The sequence below is a fragment of the Macrotis lagotis genome, chromosome X, assembly GCF_037893015.1.
Source record: "Macrotis lagotis isolate mMagLag1 chromosome X, bilby.v1.9.chrom.fasta, whole genome shotgun sequence".
Taxonomy (NCBI): Eukaryota; Metazoa; Chordata; class Mammalia; order Peramelemorphia; family Peramelidae; genus Macrotis; species Macrotis lagotis.
In genome coordinates, this window is record NC_133666.1 from 622,534,868 (window position 1) to 622,554,076 (window position 19,209).

At 38.1% G+C, this 19,209-nt stretch overlaps 1 protein-coding gene across 1 annotated transcript; it reads left to right on the plus strand.

Moving 5' to 3' along the window:
- Positions 1–7,610: 7,610 nt before the first annotated feature.
- LOC141500191 (myelin-oligodendrocyte glycoprotein-like) lies at positions 7,611–18,426 on the plus strand. Its single transcript, XM_074203180.1, has 6 exons — positions 7,611–7,750; positions 11,312–11,404; positions 11,780–12,121; positions 13,997–14,104; positions 16,482–16,598; positions 17,184–18,426. Exons 2-6 carry the CDS (start codon positions 11,317–11,319, stop codon positions 17,360–17,362), a joined length of 834 nt encoding a protein of 277 aa, XP_074059281.1. The 5' UTR covers positions 7,611–7,750; positions 11,312–11,316; the 3' UTR covers positions 17,363–18,426.
- The last annotated feature ends 783 nt before the right edge of the window (positions 18,427–19,209 follow it).

The following is a 19,209-nucleotide window of genomic DNA, read 5'->3' on the forward strand; positions in this document are numbered from 1 at the left end:
TCCCAAATCGTTGTCTAGTCCTTACCAACTCACCCATAGTCTTTCATTTCCAATTGTCTGTATTCGACATCTGAAATCTATGTGTCCTATAGACAGTTTAACCACAATACATCCAAAATTTAAGTCATTATATTTACCCCCAAATCCTTCCCTTTTCCTAACTTTTTATTACTCTGGAAGGTATTACATGCTCCCAATCATTAAGCCACATTAACTGTCATCTTCTTTTTTTCCCCTCTCTCTCATCCCTCTAACCACCAACATATCTGATTTGTTGTCAAGGTTTGTCTATTTCAGTTTCTGCCCAATATAACTTCTTGTCTCTTCTGAGAAGTCCACGACCTGGAATCTACCCTAATTATCTCACACCAGGACTATTGCATTAGCCTGCTGATTGATCTTCTACCTACAACTCATTTTCCCATTCCAGTAAAGTATTTTTTCTTTTAAAATTTATTCATTTAGTATTTTCCCCAATTACATGTAAAAATAATTTAAAGTATTCTTTTTTAAAAATTTTGAGTTTCAAATTCTTTCCCTTCCTTATTACCTTTCTCAATGACAAAGCATGCAATTTGATGTCAATTATAAAAGTATAGTCATGAAAGACATTCCCCCAATGGTCATGCTGTGAAAGAAAACATAGACTTCCCTCTTACCTAACACCCTGAAAAAGAAAGCTCAAGAAAAAGAAAGTTTTAAAAAAAGTATGCTTCAATCAGAAGCAATATTCTGAAAACTATCAGCTCTTTCTTTGGCGATGAATAGCATTCTTCATCATAAATAAGTACTTCAAAGCTATCTTGGGTCATTGACTTGCTGAGAAAAGTGATCATTCCTAGCTGATCATGTTAAATATTGTTACTTTGTACATAGTACATTTCATATTGCATCAGCTCATGTAAGTTTTTCCAAGTTTTTCTGGGCACATCCTGCATATCATTTCTTTTCTTAGTTTTGGCAAGGCAGCAGGGTTAAGTGAGTTGCCCAAAGTCACATAGTAGTTAGTATCAAATGTCTGAGGTCTGATTTGAACCAGGTCCTCCTGACTTCATGATTAGTGCTCTGTCCACTATGCCACCTAGCTTCCCCCCTGCAAATAATTTCTTAGAATAATATTCCATCATAATAACACATTCCGCAACCGATGGGCACCCCCTCAATTTCCACATCCTTGCCAACAAAGAGAGTTACTGCAAATATCTTTGCTCACATGTATTCTTTGGAATATAGATCTAGTAGTGGCCTTGCTATGTCAATAGGCATATTTAGTCTTATAACCCGTTGGGCATAGTTCCAAATTGCTCTCCAGAATGGAGAGCTTCAAAAACATTTTTCACAGTTACTATTGCTAACTGTAATTCCCTCCATCCTATTTCTGTCCTCCTTAAAAAGTGTCCTCCTTAATCTGCCTTTATCACCTTCCACTCTGGCTTTTTGTACTAGATTAGCTTTCTATATCATATTGAATATTTCATTCCCTCTTTTAACCAAGTTTGATGAGAGTAAAGTTCATTTAATCTCCCTCACTCTCCTATTCCCCCCTTTTCTGTAAAACCTTTCTTTTTCTTGCTTTTTTGTGAGATAGTTTAGCAATTCTATCTCTCTCCTTCAATTTCTCTCAGTACATTCCTCTTTTCCCCCCTTTAATTCAATTTTTTTAAATGTGATCCTTTCATATTCAACTCACATCTGTGCTTTCTCTATATCATTATAATCTACCTGCCCTAATAATGAGAAAGTTCTCATAAATTTCCAGTAATGTCTTACCATATAGGAGTATGATTTTGACATCATTAAGACCCTAATGCTTTCTTTTTCCTACTTACCTTTTTATGCTCCTCTTAATTCTTTTATTTGAAGATCAATTTTTGGTATATCAATTTTGGCATTTTCATCATGAAAGTTTGAAAGTCCCTTATTTTGTTGAATGTCCATCTTTTCTTCTGAATGAATATGCTTAGTTTTCCCTATAATCTTTTAAGGTAGAAGCTACTAAATCTTGTATTTTCCCGGCTATCACTACATGAAACTTGAATTATTTCTTTCTGGCTGCTAGCAATATTTTCTTTTCCTTTTCCTAATTCTAATTTTCAAGAAATTGTTTTCTTCCTTAAGATTATGATTTGACATTTCAAGTTGGTTGTCTTTCCTTGCATAATCTTCTTTTTCTTTGATTTTTCTTATTTTTAAAATGTTTTTCTCAATTTTTCCAATTTGATTTTTAAAATCTTTTTTTGAATTCTTCTACAAATTCTTTTGGGGCAGTAACCTTTTGATGTTACTCATTGGGATAGGAAAGATTTTTATTGCATCAATATACTCATCAGAAGATGAATTCTAGTCCTCTCTATTTCCATAGAAACTGTCTATGGTTGAATTCTTGCTCTTTTGCCTGCTCATTAAAAAAAATTGATAGCTTCTTCTTATAATCACCTCAAATACTGGGATGTGGGGGATGTTAACTCTGGCCTCAGGTCTTCTTACTGTTATTCTTTAAACTTTGTCTTGTGTTCAAGCTTTACATTCCTTTTCCCTTCCAAGTCATAGTTATGGTCTTTCTAGAATACTGTGCTAGAAATGCACTTGCCTCCTGGTCTCTGACCTGGAACTGAAAGCAAGAACTCAACTCTCTTGTAAGAGTTCACAACCAGTACCATCCCTAAACCACTGCTTCTATATTCAGCCCAGGACCTAATCTCTGCTGCATAGCTTGTCCTATTGTCCTTTATTAGTAGAGGTTCCCTCAGTCTTTCCTCACTCAAATGTCTGATTTCCTATGTAGTCTGGGAGGTGAAAATTCCTATGACTGAAGTTGGAATCATCTTCAAACACAGCTGTCCTCAGGATTCACTGTTTGATGTTTCAGTGGATTTGTGAGGTGTTTTCATTTCACTTAGGCCAATCCTCCATCCTTGGAATCTTTCTTCAGATCTTCAGGAGTCCCAGAAGAATCACTGTTCTGCCCCAATTACTGTTTATTTTTTCTGTTCTATGTTCAACTTGAGGCACTATTTTCTTTTGTTTCTGGAAGAAATCTGCAAAGCTTGGAATTGTCTGACCTATTCTGCTATCTCCCCAGAATCCTCCCCCTATCCATCTCTTATGCACTTACTTGCCCATGGTCAGATCCATTTATATTTCATTTTGGGTTGCTAGCTTTCCTTTGTAGGAGTGATAGGACCAGTTGTTTCCTGGTACAGCTTCCTTAACTTCCTGATCGAGCTTCCTCTCTTTCACAAATCGTAATTGACCCATCTTCCTTGATAAAACTTTCTGGTCTCAGGGCACAAAAGACTCCAACCATGTGTAACTGGTAACTCTCATGGTTGATGGATACCTGAGACCAGACCAGGAGAGTGCCCATATCCTGGTAAGTGATGACCAAATACAAATGCAGAGGAGCCAAGCGCCACTTTAACCTTATTGGATATCCCTACTGTGTTAAGACAAATGTTTTAAAATATGTAATGTTGAGTATATTTTAGTGACTTCGATTTTATCACAGTATTTAACATGAAAGTGAGAGGGATAAATCAGCTAGTGGTAGAATCATGCATCTAAGAGTAAGGCAATAATATGCAATAATAAGCAATCTAAGAGGCATCATGATCTAGTGACTGGGAGGCTAGCCTTGAGTTCAGAAAGTCTTCCCTTTGACACACACCAACTATGTGACTGTGGGCAAGTCATTTAATCTCTAGCAGGGATAGTTTTCATATCAGTTTTGCCCTGAGCAGATGAAATTGTATTACCAGACCAAAATAAAAGAAAGAGTTCTCACCTGATAGTCTATCTTATTCTTTTTCTAAAAAAATTATTTATTTATTCTTTTGTACAAATAATGTCTTTTAATACATTACTAAAATATTCTTGTTTAAGAGTAAACATAATACCTCCTACCCCCCAAAAGATATTGACCCACATGAGCAGTAAAGTAAAGGAGAGAGAAGAATATTAAAATAAAAATTAAAATTAAAAAAATAATAATAGTAGTAGGTGCGCCCAGGTGGCGCAGTAGATGGAGCACTGCCCTGGAGACAGGGGCACCTGAGCCCAAATCCAGCCCCAGACACCCAACAATCACCCAGTTGTGTGACCCCAGGCAAGCCACCCCAACCTCATTGCCCCACAAAAACCAAAAAATAAAAAGACCCCAAATAAAATAAAATAGTAATAATAGCTGGGTGGTGGACAGAGCACCAGCCCTGGAGCCAGGAACACCTAGGTTCAAATCTGGCCTCAGATACCCAACAATCACCCAGCTGTGTGGCCCCAGGCAAGCCACCTAGCCTCATTTGCCCTGCAACCCCCTCCCAAAAATAATAATAATAAAAATGTGCTTTAATCTGTGTTCCAACACCTCCATCTCTGTCATGGGTGAATCACATTCTTTATGGTAAGTCCATCACAAAAGCTACTTCCATATTTTTCTACCGTTGCCATTGCTGGTTGCAACTCCCTCCATCCGTACTTCTTCACTACTATACTATATATTCTCTCTCCTTTTACTCTGTCTCTGCTGTAGGGTAGCTGAGTGATGCAGCAGACAGATCCCCAGCCCTGGGGCCAAGAGGCCCCGAGTCCACATACCACCCCTTAGGCCCAGCATCTAATCGGCCCTATGGTCCTGGAAAGGCCATCCAATCCCAGCCCCTTGCAAGAAGTAAAAAAGAAAGTGTGTTATATCTGACCACTCTCCCCCCATGGTCCATCCTCTCCTCCTTTATTCACATCCCCACCCCTTCCCCCTGCTCCCCCCCTCCTTCTTACTCCAGATGTCTATACCCCATTGTGAGTATATATGCTGTTTCCTCTCCTAGCCACCTCTGATGAGAGCAAAGATTTCCTCATTCCCACTTGCCTTCCCCACTTCCATATCATTGCAATAGCTCATTTTAATATCTTAGTTTAATATCTTATTTAATATCTTAATATCCTATTTAATATCTTAATATTTAAGTATCTTAGCCTATTCCACCTCTCTTTTTTCTTTCTCCCATTACATTTCCCTTTTAGCCATTGACTTCATTTTTATACCACATTATATCTTCAAGTTCAGCTCTCTCCTGTGCTCCATCTATAAAAGTTCCTTCTACCCACTCTATTAAATGAGAAGGTTCATATGAGTATTATCAGGATTATTCTTCTATGCAGGAATACATGCAGTTCCTCATCATTAAGTCCCTCATATTTTCCCCTTCTCCTCCACTCTCTATGCTTCACCTGAGTCCTGTATTTGAAGATCAAACCTTCTGTTCAGCTCTGGCCATTCCAACAGGAACATTTGAAATTCCCCTGGCTCATTGAAAGTCCATCTTTTTCCCTGGAAGAGGACTTCAGTTTTTCTGGGTAGTTGATTCTTGGTTGCATTCTGAGCTCTTTTGCCTTCCAGAATATTATATTCCAAGCCCTATGAGCTTTTATTTTAGTTGTGGCTAAGTCTTGTGTGATCCTGACTGCAGCTCCATGATATTTGAATTGTGTCCTTCTGGCTGCTTATAATATTTTCTCTTTTTTAAAGATTTTTGCAAGGCAAATGGGGTTAAGTGGCTTGCCCAAGGCCACACAGCTAGGTAGCTATTAAGTGTCTGAGGTCGGATTTGAACTCAGGTATTCCTGACTCCAGGGCTGGTGCTCTATCCACTGCACCATCTAGCTGCCCCTAATATTTTCTCTTTGACTTGGGATTTATGGAACTTGGCTATAATATGCCTGTGGGTTGTTTTTTTTTTTTTTTTTGGATCTCTTTCTCGGGGAGATCAGTGGATTCTCCCAATCTCTATTTTGCCCTCTGCTTCTAGGATATCAGGGCAATTTTCTGTAGTAATTCTTTGAAAATGATGTCAAGGTTCTTTTCCTGGTCATGACTTTCAGGTATTCCAATAATTTTTAAATTATTTTTACCAAATCTGTTTTCCATATCAGTTGTTTTTTCAATGAGATGTTTCACATTTTCTTCTAATTTTTCATTCTTTTGGTTTTTAAGTATTGGGTCCTGATTTCTCATAAAATCAGCAACCTCCCTCAGTTCCATTCTACAACTGAAGGATTTGTTTTCCTCAGAGAGCTTTCTTATCTCTTTCCATTTGGCCAATTCTGCTTTTTAAAACATTCTTCTCCTCAATAATTTTTTTTGAACTGTTTTATCCATTTGACCTATGTTGGTTTTTAGCATGTTATTTCTTCAGCATTTTTTGGATCTCCTTGACTAAGCTGCTGACTTCATTTTCATATTTTTCTTGGATCTCTGTCATTTCTTTCTCAATTTTTCTTCTATCTCCCTCACTTGATTTTCAAAATCTTTTTTGAGCTCTGTCATAGCCTGAGCTCAATTTCCATTTTTCTTGGAGTCTTTAGATACAGGAGCTTGGATTTCCTCATCTTCTGATTATTTTGATCCTTCTTGGGATCATAGGCAAAGTATTTCTCAATGGTGTTCCTCTTTTTTCTCTGCTTACTCATTTCTCTAGCCTGTGCCTGATTTTGGGGTGCTTCCTGAGCTTTTGGGTATTATTGGGACAACCCCCCACAAGGATCTCCATGTGTGAGTCCCTGTTTTCCCTCCTGGTCTGTGCACCTCTCTGCCACAGGGCTGAGGTGGGGGGGGGCTGCAGTTCTGTGGGGTCCTAGACTGTGATCAGGATCTGAATGTGGTCAGAGCCTTAGAGTCCTATTCCAGGGACAGAGGACAGATCTAGGTAGTCTCTCTCCACTCCCCTCCCTAGGCTCAGCACTCATGCTCTGGGGGCTCCTCCTTACCGACCAGTTCCTGGATCTGGGCTGCCTCGCCCATTCAGCTGCTCACTGAGTGCCCTGAGGGCTGGGTTTCATGAGTTGGAATTCGCTCTGGCAGAGCCCCCCCCCATCCCCCAAGTTGTACTTACTTGGTGCTCCCTGGAGTATAGGTCAGTAAACTGCCCCCGCTGCTGTGAGCCTTGGCTCCCAGCACCCTGGGGCTGCCCCTGGGAGGTTGAAGTTCCTTCACTCTGGCAGGCTACCCCTCCAACCCTGTGGAGCAGAGCCTTTCCGCTCTTTTCCAAGCTACCTTGGGTTAGGGAACCGCCTCACTGGATCCCTCTGTGGAGTCTGTCTCTCGAAAATTTAGTTAGAGTCCTTAGTTTATAAGTTTTGAGAGAGAGCACCTAAGAGTCGATCCTCTCCTGTTGCCATTTTGGCTTCGCTCCCTCCATCTTATTCTTTAATGAAATATTCTCTATGTTTAGAAGATGAAAAGAGGGCTATCATTGGATTAGTAATCAATTTAGTTAAAGTCATGAAGAATTTATCAATAATCTAATATATGTCAGGCACCCTGCTAAAAACTGAGGATATAGAAAAAGAACTGATTGCCTAATGAATCATTTCTTGATCAGGCAGACATAAAAATGTAGAGTAGCAGCCAAAGGACATAAACCCTGAAAGGAGTGTATGTAAGTTTGTGTATTGGGGTGGGAATTGTTGGGATTACATCAGACTGATGCCAGAGGTGTGGAGCAGGTTTCAGAAGGTGGAGTGGAAACTAATGAGATCTTGTATCTGTTGGTATCTCCCTTTCTGAGAGAAAGTGTGTGGTCTTGTCTTCCCTGAAGGAAAGGAGGAGGTCATGGGCAATATATAAATGAGATAGAAATGGAGAAGAGATTGGACATCAGGACTGGAAGAGAGAAGATACTCAACTAAGAGTCCCTGCACAAGTCAGCCACCAAAGGTACTCAACATAATCCCTCAGCTCGTCTTAGGTTAAGAGGTAAGTCTGTCTTCTATCCTTAGCTTCATTTATCCTCTACCACTTCCATCCCCACCCCCTGAACCAACCTTAACTCATACTGATTCTTTCACTTTCTGGGTCCCTAGACCCTAGGGAAAGAAAGTCCCTTCCAATCTGGCATAATCTGGCAGAAATCAAACATAAATCATGGTTTGTACATTTCCTAAGCCAGAGTGATTGTTCTAGCCACCACAATTTTCATGTATCAGATCATAGGGTAGAGAAGGTAGAGATGGAGGAGACAACTTCAGCCTGACACAGACAGGAAAAGATAAAGGAGATAGAATGAATGTGGTAGGGAAGAGTAGATAGGATTTAGGGAAGAGGTGGACCAGAGGAACTGCCCTGAACCTTACAAAATTTCTGGGATAAATTAACCAGAAAAGAAAGAAAGCACAAGATAGAGTTCAAATGGAATCTGCTTACATTGAGAGGCATTGTGCCCAAAGGTAAAAAGATTGGGTCATTGTGGCAGTGTGTAGAACATCATCATTGATTCTGGGTATTATATTCCAGGAAGGCCATAGTTAGCTTAAAAGTATGTAGAATAATGACTGGGTTAGTGAAGAACTGAGAGATTCAGGAACTGTAAATGTTCAGTCTTCCTAGCCCCATGCCAAACAAACACCTTGCAAATTCTTCTCTATGTGGCCTTATAAAAAATAGGGGGTAACAAATAGGAATCTCCTTAAGGGCAGGAACTGTATTTATAATCCCAGAATTTTGCAAAGTATCTGTGAAATAATAAGCACTAAATGCTTTTAAATGTAAATGAATGTGAAAACTATTTATTGAGATGAATTAATTTTTACCCTTCCATGAAGGAAAGAAATGAAAATATATGTTCAGTCCCAAGCCAAGAGGTTCAGAATTATGAGCACTGGGAAAAGATGCAGAAACAGATTTCAGTTTAGTCAATGAAAGGAAGACATTTCTTCCCAATTAGAGCTATTTGAGGGTGATATAGGCTGCTCTGGAGATAAGTTCTCTTCCATGAAATATTCAGGCAAATTTTGGATAGTTCCTTTTTAACAGTGTTGTAGAGGTGATTTTTTTGTTCCTTATAACCTCTTTCTCAAGTTCATCAAACTAATGATCTTAAGTGTGCTAGAAGGTTATTTTTGAGTGGACTATTGGGTAAGGACAGTATCAGATCCTTTATATGGCATTGAATTGTCCTTCATAATCAGACATGTTTCTACCCTGATATTCTTTTATTCTCTAGTCACTTTACCATGAAGTTAAACTGGCCTATTCTCTGTCCTTGTACCTTATAGCCTCTACTTTCACATTTCAGGGCCTTTTGACATTTTTATTTTTTATCTTAAAATTTTACTCATTTCTGTGGTACCATTTGACTAGTCACCATTTACTAGTTTTAAGGTCACTCATGCCCCCTGCACTGATGGACATGTTGAAAACAGCTATCTATAAGGTTGTTATTGTTATTGCTACAAATAATATTGATAAAATTGGCATATATGTAAATAAAGAATGACAACCAGTAGGTACATGAATAGAACAGCTAAATAACAAACTTGCATATTCAAATATGTAGAAATCTACAAGTGTAGCAATAAACATATACAATTATATGCAAGACACACATCTCATGGGTAATCTTTAGTATTCTTATCTCAAGAAGTATGACCATTTTTAGGTACTCCTGTAAATTAAGTCTCCTGATTTGTCTGGTGGTCTATTTTCTTCTGAATGGTTAGTCCTTTTACCTCTATACTTGAGTTAGTAGATGACTGATCATCAGGATCATTATAGACTTGTTTGTCTATACTTTGACTAACAGCAGGGACAGGTTGACTGTTAGTGTTGATAGATTGTGGGGTATATCTGTATCTTAGAAGTCTCTATAGTAGCAGTTCTTCCCTAGAAAGCATTGTCCTTGGGGTTCAATACTCTTGCTCTTTAGTAGTACATATAATCTTTATAAGGAACATCATATTCCACTCATTTCCCAAAATTTGGTCACACACTTGTTGTAACACTAGAGGATGATCCCTTTTGATCATTGTTCACTGAATGTTCATCATTTGTCTTCACTTCTTCACTGAAAGTTCAATTTCCTGTGGGAAATAGGAAGTTACGGTGAAGAATCTTGATAGGTATTTCTCTATTTTCTGGGGCTATTCTATAAAACAGTAAACTGACCAGTCTCTCAACAACTTAATATGGGTTAGTCTTCCATGAGTCAGCTAACTTGTAAGTCCCCAGAATTCCAAGGTTTCTCAACAGAACTCTTTTTCATAATTGAATGTCTGAACAATATATATTTACATCATATTGTGTTTTCTTTCACAGATTTTTTTTGAATTGCAGTCTTAGCTAATGGGGAGGTATTCTTTAGTTTTTCTCTCTCTAATGAAAGATATGTTAATAGTGAGTAGGTGCAACACCTCTTTCATCTGAGGTTATAAAACACAAGTCAGATGATACTTGTGCTTATCTTTCAAATGTGAGCAAGGATAGTGTAAACCTATGCTATTATTTCCAGTGGAAGTGTATACATCCTGAAATGATGGAGATTCCCTTGACCTTTCGTTTGGACTCAGAGTTTTCAACATGTCCATCAGTGCAGGGGGCATGAGTGACCTTAAAACTAATCAGTGGTGACTAGGGAAATGGTACCACAGAAATGAGTCAAATTTTAATGAAAACTAGAAAATAAAAGGAGGGAGAGAAAAAGGTTCATTAAGTATGGAGCAAGCATTCTACAGAGCATAATTGAAAGAACTGGTAGATCTGGGGTAGGACATTTAGGGTTAAGGATAAAGACAATAAGAAGTTAGTCAGAAGTAAGAGATGAAGAAGAGTGTGTGTGTGTGTGTGTGTGTGTGTGTGTGTGTGTGTGTGTGTGTGTGTGTGTGTGTGTGTGTGTGTGTGTGTGTGTGTGTGTATTGACAGATAGGGTTTCTGAATCACTAGATTGGAGAGAGAGAGAGGGTGGTACTATACTAATCACTGAAAAAATATCAATGACTAGAGAGAGATCTGCTGAGACAGACAGATGATTCATTTCTTTTCTTTAAGTCCAGTGTTATAGCAGGTGAGAGTTCCAGTCCTATGAGATTCGGGAGGGTTATCTCAGAGCAGGCAAGAGTAGGGAAAGTGTGACCTGGAGGAGTCCAGAGAAGAGGTCCAAATTTGAAATAAGAAAATCCTATGAAGCACTGGTGAAGGATCTGGAAAGAAGAATATGGCAACAGGATTGATTCTGGGTCCAAGACTAATAGAATATTATTTAGATATTCTTTGGGGTGAAGTGTCATAGGCAGGCAGCCTCGAATGGGATTGATAGTGGTCATTGAAAATCTTTGTGCTGAAGATTTCCTATATCCTTTTCATAATGTTCTTATCAGTAATAGACTTTCTGGGTTCCCGGCAGAGATATTGATCACAATTAGTCATTGATTTCCTTTTTTCTTGTCACAATGTTCCTACTCACTCTGTCATAGTCATTTACCATTATATGACCAAATTCACATCAATCACTAATATTTCCTCCTTTCCTGTGTCCTCTCCCAGGTGTGATGGAGATTTTCAACCTCTCAGGCTACTTTCTCTGTAATTTTGTGGTTGCCTTCATCCTCCTTGTCAAGAATTTAACATTGGTCTCAGGTAGGAGTATTTGCTTCTCTTTGAAACTCAGGGGCTAGGACCTGAGTTCTAAACCTTAAGGGTTGAACATATAAAGAACTGATTCCAACTAATTACCTTCCCAAATCATTCCCTCATTCTCTCCTAGTCTCTTCTGGAGATTTTCTTAACTTTCCCTTTTCTCTCTCTCCTATGTTCTACTTATTTTCCTGATATGCTGTTCCCTCCATTATTTGTTTCCTTAGCAATTTTCCCTTACACTCCAATTTTCTTCCACACCATTCAATTTTAGTGTTCTGCCCTTCATGTCCTTCTTGAATAAACCTTCTATATCCTCCCATCTTCTACTATTCTTTTCTCTAACCCTCTGTCTCTTCTTTCTGCCTAATTGAACAGGACAGTTCTTGGTGATTGGACCTGAAAAACCCATCCAGACCTCAATGGGAGGAGAGGTAGAGTTATTATGCTACTTGTCCCCACCTCAGAGTGCTGAGAACATGGAGGTAGCTTGGTTGCAATCTACTCGACTGGTTCATCTCTATCGAGATGGGGAGGATCTGTTTGATGACCAGGACCCTGATTACCAAGGGAGGACAGAACTGGTAAAAGATGGTATCACAAATGGGAATGTCATCCTGAAGATCAGGGCCGTGAGACTCTTGGATGCAGGAAGGTACAGATGTCTCTTTGATGATGATTCCTTCCAAGAGGAAGCTGATATGGAGCTGAAAGTCTTGGGTGAGGAGCTTGAGCCTGGACTGCACATGTTTATGCACTTGTGTGTGGGGAGGAGAGATATCTTCCTAGAACTGTTGTTAACAGAATCACAGGACTGTCAAGTTGGAAGGAAACCCAAAGATCACATTCTAAAACATCTTTCTGAACAAGAAACTTCTTTCTACATGTCCTGCAGGTTCCAATTTTTATTTGACCTGCATCCTTGGTCCCTAGCCTTGTGCCTTATACATGGATGCAATAGATGTTTGGATCATTAATGAATGTTTGTTGCATCTTATAGAACCTCTAGCCTTAGCTTAAAGACTTTTTCTCTTTTGAAAAGACATTCTGCCTCCCTGTGGGACTGGACCCTTCCTACTAATGGATAAATTGAGCTATTAAGAATTTTTTGCTGACATCAAGTTTAAATCATCTTCTCTGGAGTTTTTACCCATTGTTATCTAATTTTGTTTCCAAGACACAAATGAAGGAAGTTTAATACCTTTTCCTTTTTTGCTGTCTATGTAAATCTGAACAGATTACTTTGCTTTTTTATTCCTCAGTTTCTTCATCTATAATAGGAGAGGGTTGGACTTGAGAGCCTTGTTTGTCTCTTTTAGGTTTATATCTATGTTCATAGGAAAAATAAATAGTGATTTTCTCAACTTAGTCTTCCAGAATGAGAGTGGCTACATCTTCTCTTAGAAGAACAGGATTAATTTGATGAATAATTTTCTCTAACGGCATTCAGAATCACCACTGTATTTTGTCTCCTTCATTAACTGCCAGTGATTAGCTTCCGAGTTCTATTTAACAAATTACATCAGCTTTTTCACAGGGATATTTACTAAATGTTGCAAGAACAGCATTACAAATATTTCCTCCTTGAAGCATACTTTGTTTCTATAACTATCTCAGTCCTTGGGGATTGTAGGAAGAATAGGCTCATATCAATGGAAGCTTCTACATAAGACTGATCCAACCAAATAGACTTGCAAATGTGGCTTAATCTATGAATAGATGAATCTACCTCTATACTTCTACTGTACTGAATTCTTTCTTGGCACTTTGATTTTTACTGTCTGGCTATAAGCAAATGCTTGGAAGGACCCCCAGGTCCTAGATGCTCTGCTCATGTCTTATGAAGTCTAAAAGTTCATAGGCACCTCAAAAACTCTTTACCTGAAAACAGTAAAAATGTGTACACTAGAGATTAAAGTCCATGTCTTCTCAGTTTCAAGCTGTCTTTTAATGAAAGAGAATTCAAGGTCCCTTTTCCCACTGAGAGCTCCATAGAAACTGGGTTTCATATCATCTTGTCCTCTTTGAGCACTAAGTTCGGAAGAGTAAATTTTGGCTTGAAATATGGGGAAAAAAGACAAATAATTGGGATAATGCCAAATTGAAAGAGAGCCCCAAAGGAATTTATTAGCAAACCCTCCCTCTGTGACTTTAAGCAAAGGCTAGATAATCACTTATAGATAATTTCAAGGCAGAGTCTGATGCAAGTGTTTGTTTAATAAGATGTGAGTTCCCTTCCAACTGTAAGGTCTTGTGAGTATAAGAACAATCCAAAAGTTCAAAAAAATTGGTCTTCAGTCTCCAGAATAATTAATGCAGCCAAATGATGTATCTTATAAATAGTTGGGGCTAAAACTGATCATGGGATGGAGAAAGGGGATATAGGCATGGTATTGTTATTAGGAATGTCTCTTGTGGAATGCAAAACTGTATCAGGGAGCTCCAAGGGCCAGAAGGGCCCAGAATTTGATCTTAGAGATAGTCTTACCCTCTGCTCATGTTGGGGTGTGAAGATGGCAGGTAGAGAGGGAAGATGGTGCAAGAACTGATACAGTACTACTTTGACCCTGACTCTTATGTGTAATTTTATTTTAGGTGAAGAAAATATGTCACAGATGTTGCCACCAACATACTATTTCATCCTTGGTAGTTTTGGATTTATATTGGTGGTAATATTTTTATCTTACGTGCTGTCATTCCAAGGTAATTATGAGTGGAAAATGGGGTAAGGAAAGGACTTTGCCTAGTCTTGGGAGCATTTTACCTAGTCCTTATTCTCTTGCCAAGGGTTATCCTTTGTCCCTCACAGATACTCTATATTCCATATTTTTCATTGTCCACCCATGGAGCCCTGCTCCTCCCATCTACCTTTGTTGTTATGTGACTATCTGAATTTCCCCCCACCCCCATCCCATCCACTACTCTATATTTTTCTGGGCACTTCTGAGAGAAGGTAGTCCTGCTATTCAGAGCTTTCTTTCCTCAACCATTTATTCATTATATGTTGATCAATTTAGTGTATGCAAAACATTGTACTAAGTTTTATGGATTAAAAAAACCTAACTATCTTCTCCCTCCCCTTCAGTCATGAATCCTGTTGCTTTGTAGATAAGTAAGTAACAGTCTAAATGAAGATCATCTTTGATTTTCAAAGCAACTGAAAAACTTTAAATTAACCAGCATTTTTGTGAACTGGCTAACATCTTGCTTTGTAGTATGGACTGAAGAAAGAAGTTGACATTTTCATAATCTGGTAATGCCCTGTTTAATTTAGTAACTTGTACTTGTCCTCATAGATCTAAAAATCTCTCTGAGAGTGAGTCATGGATATAAAACTAAACCAAGTACAAAGGGAAGATCTGGGTAAAATACTGTGACAAATCTGAAGAGGAAGAAATCAGTTTTACCTGTTGATAGGAAGGGATCAAGAAAGGCTTCAGTAAGGAGGTGATCCTTAGAAGGGTCTTGAAAAAATGAACTTAAGTAGAATTGTGGGTTTGTTAAAGATAATTCTTGCCTTGGGAGTAAAGCAAGGAAAGGGGAGAGGACCAGACGAGGAGGAAAGGCAAACACTAGTATTGTTTGCCTAGAATGTACATGAATCAATCAAGAAAGAAGTACAGTGTACTAGTCACTATAGTAGTTCTTGGGGATACAAGATCAAGAGGAAAATCCTTGCTTTGAAGGAATTTACATTCTCTCAGGGGAGACAAACTGCATTTCTAAGTCTGAATAAGAAATACAAAATTATTAGGGAGAAGTAGTCCTAACATCTTTTAGATATCATCCAAATAGATGGCAGTTGAGTTGATAAGTGGAAAAAAAAATAAAACCCTAGGGATTCCAAGAGGTAAAATTTAGGAGTGAGTGCACTGAAGACAAAAGTAACTCCATGCAAAAGCATGGAGTTGGAAAAATGGATGGGGAAGAACATAAGAAGGTGATTAGAATAGGTCTTAGAATGTTTGAAGCCATGTTGAATAGGATTCCAAATGTGGGATCAGGTTGTAAAGTTTAATCTTGAATTTTTGTGCCTGCAAGACTGATAGTACACTTGAAAAGAGAATTTTTTGGCAGTTTGAAAAAGAATTGTACTCTGGGGATAAGACAATAATATAATATTTAAATTGGTTAACTCTAAAATCATTATTAGGAACAGAGGAAATGATGGCATTTCAGGGGAGGTAGTATGGAAAAAAGTATTAAGAGGTGAAAAGATCCTGGTGAAGAAAAAGATTAGGTTTTGAAGGAATGAGGCATAGGGAAAGAATAGAATGAGTAGAAAATTTTGGGTGTCAGGAGATTCAGTAGTGTTACTATCCTATTGAATTACTATCTAACTGCTAATAAAGGACTTGAGGAGATTAAGAGACTGAGTTTTTGAAGGAATGTGTTAGAAAGAATATCAATACAGAAATAGGAATGTTCTTGTATGAAAAGATTTGGAGAGGAGAGAAATATTTTGAGCCAGATAGTTTCTCATTGAGAAAGGAAGAATTATTTGGAGGTCAAAGGTCTGTCTACTAATTTGGTTGTATATTTAGATGGAGTGAGCCTTAAAGGAAAGAGGATTGCTGAGTGATAACAACAGAGTTGGAGTCTTTCCAGTGGCAATGGAAATGAATAGCTTTCTGAGTCCCTCTCAAAGACTAGTGTGTTGGGGGACATGAGGGAAAGTACAACAAATATTGGAAAGGTCATCCAAAGAATAAAGTATTTCTGAGGGGCAGCCAGGTTTCACTGAGTGGAAGAAGATGGAATGAATAAGAGGTAGAAAGGTCTAAAATAAAAAAAATTATGTATTATTGCAGGTTAAGGAAATCTAAGGAGTTTAAAATGAAGGAACACTTTTTATTAAGGAGTAGGAATTCCTGAGGGTATGATGGAAAAGTGATCAGACCTATAAAATTTAACTTTAGCCATAGGTATTATGTTTCATAATTGTCCTAGATGAGGTACAGCTGCTAAGGATGCTACATCCATGAGAACAACCAGGTTATACTTGAACTTTGCTTTGGGGAGGGGGCAACTGAGAAAACATGATCATAATCACGCTCTCAAGGTTGGGGATTTCTGTCAGTCTATTTTCACAGATCAAGACCTTGGATGGGTGAGATTAGTGGACTTTTAGTTCTGACTTTTACATTGGAAATTGAATTGTCCATTTTTTTTTTGTGGATACGGCACAGATGTAGAGGTAAGAAGGTGAGATGGGTGGGCAGTAATGTGATCAAATCACTGGATCCTAATAAAGCACCAGTTTGTGGTCTAAGAAATTTAGAATTAACTGTCCCCTCAGTCCTTGTGCAATCCTAATCCCATCTGATCTGTGTTTGCTCCTCAATCCCTCACCTGGAAACTCATTAAACCATGTACTACCCAGAATCCTTATTGGACTCCAATGATTGCACCATTCTGATCCATGTGTGATCCATGTTCTTTGCAATCCAGACCTTGAATTTTCCTTCAATCTTTAATAAAAACAAACATCCAAATTTTCTGGTCTCCTCTCTCTTCTAAGTGTGGCTAGTTACTATGTGAGTTCTAGGTTTCCCTACCCTCTTCTATGATCTTACCTAAAGAAGAGAGTCTTGGTAGCCTTCTGAGTACAAATTAACTAAAAAAGAGTGTGGTACATTTGTATCCCATATGAAGAGGCCAAAGAATCCAGGGCCACCAAAGGACCAGAGAAAGTTCCAACTCTTCTACCCCAGGACAGCTGGATGGGATACCTTGTTTCTCCTCAACATTATCTCATGCATAATTCCTTTCTCATATACAGGGATTCTTTTTGATGAAACATCACTTTGGAAAGACTGGAAATTTTGGGGATCAATTGTTTTTTTGGTAGTTATAGATATAATTCCTATTTATTTTCTTCTAAAATATTTCTTCCAACAAAGATTCCATCAGAGCACCCAACCACTGCCTGGACCTGACTATAAGGTAATTTCTAAATGAGTCTGCATTTAATTCGAAGATAGACAGATTTATGTTTTCAGCCAACTACCGAGGGACAAACTAAGGGGTACAAATTCTGAGTTGAGGCTGGTGCAAGAGAAGAGGATGAAAGGAAAAGGGAGACTCATAAAAATGAACTTGGTGGGAAGCTTGAGAGTATGAGACAGGATGAGGCAGTGAATCTGACTCAGACTGAACTAGAAGGAATATAGATTGGGGAAGTCAAAGAGAGACTCCATTTGTCTATTGGACACCTGAAATGTGTATGTCTTCTAGACATCTCAATCTTGATTTTTCTAAAATTTAATTTTCTTCCCATTCTTCTCCCCTCCTTATCAACTCACTCAATTGCTTTTTGCTATTATCTCCTCCTTAACTCCTATCTCGGAATAAAGTGGACTTCTTCTTTGCAAAGTCAACTCCTCTTCATGCACAAATGATCCCATTCCATCCTGTCTTCTCCAGTGAATTACCCCCTCTGATCACCATTTTCTCACTTGTCTTCAATATTTTCCTGTCCATTAGCCACTTCCCAACAGTAGCCTACAAATGTACTCATGTCTCTCCATCCTCTTTCTTGATCTGTTCATCCCTATTATTAATTGTTCCATATCCCCCCTTCCTTTTGTTGCTAACATCTTTGATAAAGTCATCTACAAGAGGTGCCTCAACATATTTACCTCTATATTTCTGACTTCTGAATTAATGAAACTACTTATTTTAAAGTTACTATTTCCCTTTCCATGGACAAATCTAAAGATTTTTTTATTCAATCCTCCTCCTGATTGACTTCTCCGCAGCTTTTGATACTATCACTCCATTCTTCATTTTGACACTATTTTTTTCATTTTTAGCTACACTCTTTCTTGGTTCTCCTCTTACCTTTGAGAAAGTTCATTCTCAATTCAATTGTTACATCTTAATTTAGGCCATGTCAAATAATTATGGGCATCCACAAATTCCTGTTCAAAGATCTTGATCTTTCTTTTTTCCTTTGAATGATTTTACTTGATGAACTCATCAACTCCAGTGGATTCAATGGTCATGTGCATGATTCTCAAATCTACTTATCCAGCCCTAACCAGTTCACCCCCCCCAGTCCCTCATCTCCATTTGTCTATTGGACATCTGGAATGTGTATGTCTTCTAGACATGTCAATCTTGATTTCTCTAAAATTTAATTCATTATCTTTGCCCCCAAATCCTTACCTTTTCCTAAAATCCCTTAACTCTCTAAGGTACTACACTGCTCCTAAGTTTCATCCTCTTCTTCTTTCTCTACCTACCAACTTATCTGGTTTGTTGCCAAGGCTTGTCTATGTTCTGTTCATAACCTCTGTTATGTCTGTCCTATATAATCTCTTCTCTCTCCTCTGACAAAGCCAGTCCCTAGAGCAAGCCCTAATAATCTCCAGGATACCAGGACAATCCTGCTGGTTAGTCTTCTTCTTATAACTCTTGTCCCTCACTTCAGTCTTTCCTCCAAATAACAAAGTGATATTTTTTGTTTCTTTTTAAATTATTTGATTTAGCATTTTACTTTCCCAGGTACATTTAAAAGTAGTTTTAAACTTTCTTTTTTAAAACTTTGAGTTTTAAATTTCCTCCCTTCTTCCCTCTTCTGCTCCCTTAATTTTAAAAACAGCAGTTTAATATAGATTATAAATGTATAGTCATGCATATCCTTAATATTCATGTTATGAAAGAAAACAGATTGCTCTATCCATAAAAAAGAAAACTCAATGAAAAAAAAGTTTTAAAAAAAGGTATGCTTCAATCTGTATTCTGAAAGCTTTCAGATCTTTCTCTGGGGATGAATAATATTTTCATCTCAAGTCCTTCGGAGT